The sequence below is a fragment of the Varroa jacobsoni genome, unplaced genomic scaffold, assembly GCF_002532875.2.
Source record: "Varroa jacobsoni isolate VJ856 unplaced genomic scaffold, vjacob_1.0 scaffold_90, whole genome shotgun sequence".
Lineage (NCBI taxonomy): Eukaryota > Metazoa > Arthropoda > Arachnida > Mesostigmata > Varroidae > Varroa > Varroa jacobsoni.
The window spans coordinates 110,858-115,335 of NW_019212992.1; the positions used below are offsets into that span (position 1 = coordinate 110,858).

The 4,478-nt window shown below is 40.0% G+C and overlaps 1 protein-coding gene across 9 annotated transcripts in view; it reads left to right on the forward strand.

The window, feature by feature from the left end:
• LOC111264007 (pyrokinin-1 receptor) overlaps positions 1–4,478 on the forward strand; it is a 117,401-nt gene that overhangs the window by 86,988 nt on the left and 25,935 nt on the right. For 8 of the 9 annotated variants that reach the window (XM_086969887.1, XM_022839597.1, XM_022839585.2 and 5 more), the window contains 2 exons: positions 563–592; positions 1,704–1,842. In XM_086969887.1, coding sequence (XP_086826013.1) covers positions 563–592; positions 1,704–1,842 — 169 coding nt within the window. The remainder of the gene's footprint in view (positions 1–562; positions 593–1,703; positions 1,843–4,478) is intronic. The other variant, XM_086969908.1, reaches the window with a different exon arrangement.

Genomic DNA, 4,478 nt, shown 5'->3' on the forward strand with positions numbered 1-4,478 from the left:
GTTACTGTGCATCAATCTCAACATTATCAGGTATGAACTCGCAGTGGAATCCCTTTACTTCAATCGATTCAGTCAGATATAATCAGGCGATCCTTCGTTGCTTATCAAGCCAAAAAGAAACAAAACTTAATGATACGCCCAATTCTACGTCGAAACTCATACGAAGACATGAACACACGTAGCGTATGCCTCCAAGCCAGGATCAATAAAACGAGAAGATCAATATGGCGTCAGAGTGAGCCAAAGCAACAGAAGGCTTATAATACCGCAGTAGTTTCTGGCTGATTCTTGCCCGGTCGAAGCAATCATTACCAGACTAATGCGGAATAGTGCAGGGCGCGTGAAAAGCTCCAGTGCTTCTGGCAAACGCTCACTTCGTTCGCCTCACTCGAACCTCATTCTAGTTGTTAGATGTCCTATAAAGCGATGAACCTCGAAAGACAAAATTTATTATCAGCATGAGCCGGGCCAAGAAATAAATAAGGATAGTGTGATAGTTGCATGATAATAAGACAAGACAAATATATCTACATATAAATGTTTTTTGCTTCTACGTCCACAGGATATTGTCTACTATATCCGGAAAAAACTGGTAATCGGCCAAGTAAAAGAAGATTGCTTTCTAATTCTATAGCAGGAATCACAGTTATCGGATCGATGAGTCACGAAGTATCTTTTATTATTTTTCACTAACGCCTCTGGATATTTCTACTATGTTAACCAGTCCTCGGAATTATCTGTGCAATATAGCATCAAGAACTTGATTCTATTTAAATGTGAAGTTGGGGTAGGTTTTAATGGATTTATTTAGCTTTTTCTTTGACAAACCAATAGGCCTTGGTTACTATTTCTCTCTGCTTAAATTTGAACCAGCGGTAGCTACATGTTTATGGTTAGCATGATTACGTACTTAGAGAACCACATCTTAGATCCCTCAACGACACCGCCCCATAACTAAAAATTTCGAAGTTCTTAAATGATTTCGGACTCAGATATCGGGGTGCGCATTATTAACAGATCGCACGCAGGATTCTAGCTAGTATAAACAATTAGACAACAGGAAAAGAATGCAAGTGTAGGCCTAATATTCGAACCAGCTATTAAGATAGTCCTTAGTCAGGAGGCCATGTAGGTGAAGATGCATAAAAATAAGTCATATCTAGCAATGTAACATTAATAGATAAATGAACGGTTTTTAGTTTGATTTTGGTGAGAAAGTATCATGACTTAAACTGACCATGGGCTAAGTTGTGCAACTGACAAACCGGGAAAAATGCATGTAGGTACAACGGCGCCTTGTCCGCTATTATTTTACTTTACGGTGGTAGTTAAATGCCATTAAATTATACATACTGGTATTAACTGGAGCACCCGATCCACCTTGATAACGGGTATCGATCTAAGTGGGAGCGCTTGAAATACATTAGACATTTTTCGAGATAGGTTTACGCAACGAATCTTTCTGTAATTGCATCACATTTTCCCCAACGTTATTGCGACCTATTAACCGCTCGCAGGCACCTTAAAAGGTTACATTTTTAAAATGCGATCAAATATATGCATGCTAGGCGGAAACCTACTTGCATGACGGTATTTTTATTTTTAAAATTTTGTTTAGCATTCAAAGGGCGCCACGGTCCTGATCGTGTCGATGCGCGTCGACTTATTCATCAGATCATGTGTTTTGGTGTTTGTTTTTACAGCGATGCCGATGGAACTTTACACGTTTTGGCACCAATATCCCTGGCAGCTGGGAAATACAATGTGCGATCTACGTGCTTTGGTGACTGAGGCAACAGCGTACGCCTCCATCCTTACGATAGTCACTTTCAGTTTAGAAAGGTTTGTACTTCGATTAGTCTGAACAGTATTTTCTCTATTAGAAATAAAGGCACTCATCGCGTGATTCAGCGAACGCTGTATCAACCACAGGGGCTTCTTCAAGGTCAGATATGCCCGGTTTATACGCCTTTTACTTGTGGGGTCCATACACAAAAACTATACAAGCATTATCGTGCTGGGTCATAACAGTTATTCTGTTGAGAAGAAACAATATGACAGATATTTTCACATGAAGATGGCAAAAGCTGCTTCTATTAATACGTCCTTGCAATTCTGAAGTCCTGGTAAAGACACAAGACACTATCAGAGGCGATCTGATTATCATAGTGGTCTCGTGAGCGCCGATCGCCTGATGAGCCTTGCTTGACGTTTGAAAAACTTTTAATTAAGTTGTTTTAACTGTATTATCTCGTTGCTGCAAAAATGAATAAATTCGATAATAAAAAAAAACTTTGTGCAAAAGTCGCCTGCTCATATCGCCCCAACGTCAGTTGCTTGGGCCTGGAACCTGTTTTCCATTGGAAACTAGAGTCAGACACGGCATGCGACCCTTGTTTTTACTTTTGTTTTAAAGAAATAAAAAAAAAAATAGCGATTTCTACAAAAGCCTTATGCATATCATACCATTTACATGCGCGCAGAATGTACGTGGTAGACTTCACTTTGAAATGAAGTTACCAGAGCAATGCCACAACAAGTGCACGACGCCAGGTGCCGACAGAAAGCTTGTCTATGCACGTATGTACCATTAGGTTACCTGGAAACAGGGAAGGTATAGGAAGATATCTAATTTAAACGCTTGATCAGAGGGGCTTTTAGAAGCCTCGGCGTGTGCATGGTAGGTCATAATATAATCAAGAGAAAATAAATATGTCTAGCCGATAGTCATATTGATCGCCGGAAAGTTAATGGGACTGGAAAATTTCACTTGCTTTTATGAATAGTTACATTAGCTTTTGATATGTTGAATGGATTAAAACAGAAGACGTATTAGAGTCTATAAATTGGGAAATGATCAATAACCCATCTATGTGAACCCGACATGATTCACACTTAGCGGATCTTCTGAAGAAACGAGACAAGCATCCCTGAATGAACCCCTGACAGCTTCCAGCTGTCATATTTATTGCGCTGATCACAGCAACCAATAACTTCGTACTTGCAGACTGAAGTCTCTCGTGTGCATTAATCAGCAAATTATAAAGTTTGCTCCTACATTGCTCAGACGTCTAAAGGCTACGACCTGAGTTTTCTTCTTGTTAAATACTACTTTAATCACCGGGAGCCAGCTTGAGGAACTTCAATGTCTCCTCGGATGTCTGAATGAAACAGCCTCCGCGGACGGGCCAACGAATTTGAACGCTAGCCCCCCAGAATAAGTGCTGGCTATTGCCTTCATTCCATATATCTGTTCTATATTTACTGAACTCATAAATTTAAGAGCTTTCATGAATTACAGACCATGGCTGGCCGAGAGGAGGACTACGTGGTATCTCCTCTCAAGTATTGTCAATGGTCTGAAGACAAAAACAGTCTAAATGAAATATACAAATTTTAGTTATTTTAAATTACGTGGGAGTATACCTGTCCTAACACTATCAGGCACACCTCGCTGAAAAGTATTTTTCCCAGAAGCGCTGCAAAATATTTTTATTATTCCGTAATGGTTAGAAGCGAGTCTATTTCGAGTGGCCTTAAAACAGCACAATTTGAAGGCCTCCTTTTTTTTGAACTTGAACTGATCTCTTCAGAGTCACTGGCCGTCGACCCCGTATTTTTGTCATTTATGTTGCTATCTTTCATAATTTCATTAAAAATGAAAAGCACCTTGGGTGGTCTGTAATGATACGAATTAGCCATAATATCTGACTTGAGTATCATCAGGAAGACGCAATCGTCTACAAGGGTACTTTTCTGGTTTAATTTACAATATACGCGAGTGGTTGGTAGCCTTCATCCACTAACTAACATGTGTCCCACAACTATTGAGACCTGAAGAAGAATTGCCAACAGTTAAAAATAATAGCACATCAACCCATTTAACGCAAAGAAAGGTATACCTTGTAGCGGCAGGCAAGACCATAAACCTTCTCACACTGCCCAGATTAACATTCCCTCTAGGACGAAAAGAACGACGCCATTTGCGAAGCATGTATTTAACGTAAAAACGACTTTCTCAGGCTTTGAGAGTGATTACCGGTCAGCTTTGGGACGTAGAGCAATGAGTCTCTGCATTGAAGACAACCAATGTTTTCTACAGAAAGCATTCCAAAACAGTCTGGCTTGTTCGCCTTCTGTTGCTTATTTATGCCGAAACCGGTTTTGGCCTCTACGGATTCTATGGTGTCCGAGGCTTGGGCCCTACCTGTGTTTCAGACAGATGTAACAACTTACCATCTGAGGATCAATTACCGATAAACTTCACAATCAAATAAGTACGATCATTGCAAACCAAAGTCGGCCTACACATGCAAAAAGGCCTACATGACAAGTCAAAAAATACATGGCTAAAAATCGACGCACGGATAGTCTTGCAGTAAGTTTGACGGTACCACAATAAATAGTTGAGAGCACGACTATTAAAACCAGATCCTCTATAGTTGTCCAACTTTACTTAATAATATAACACTATATAT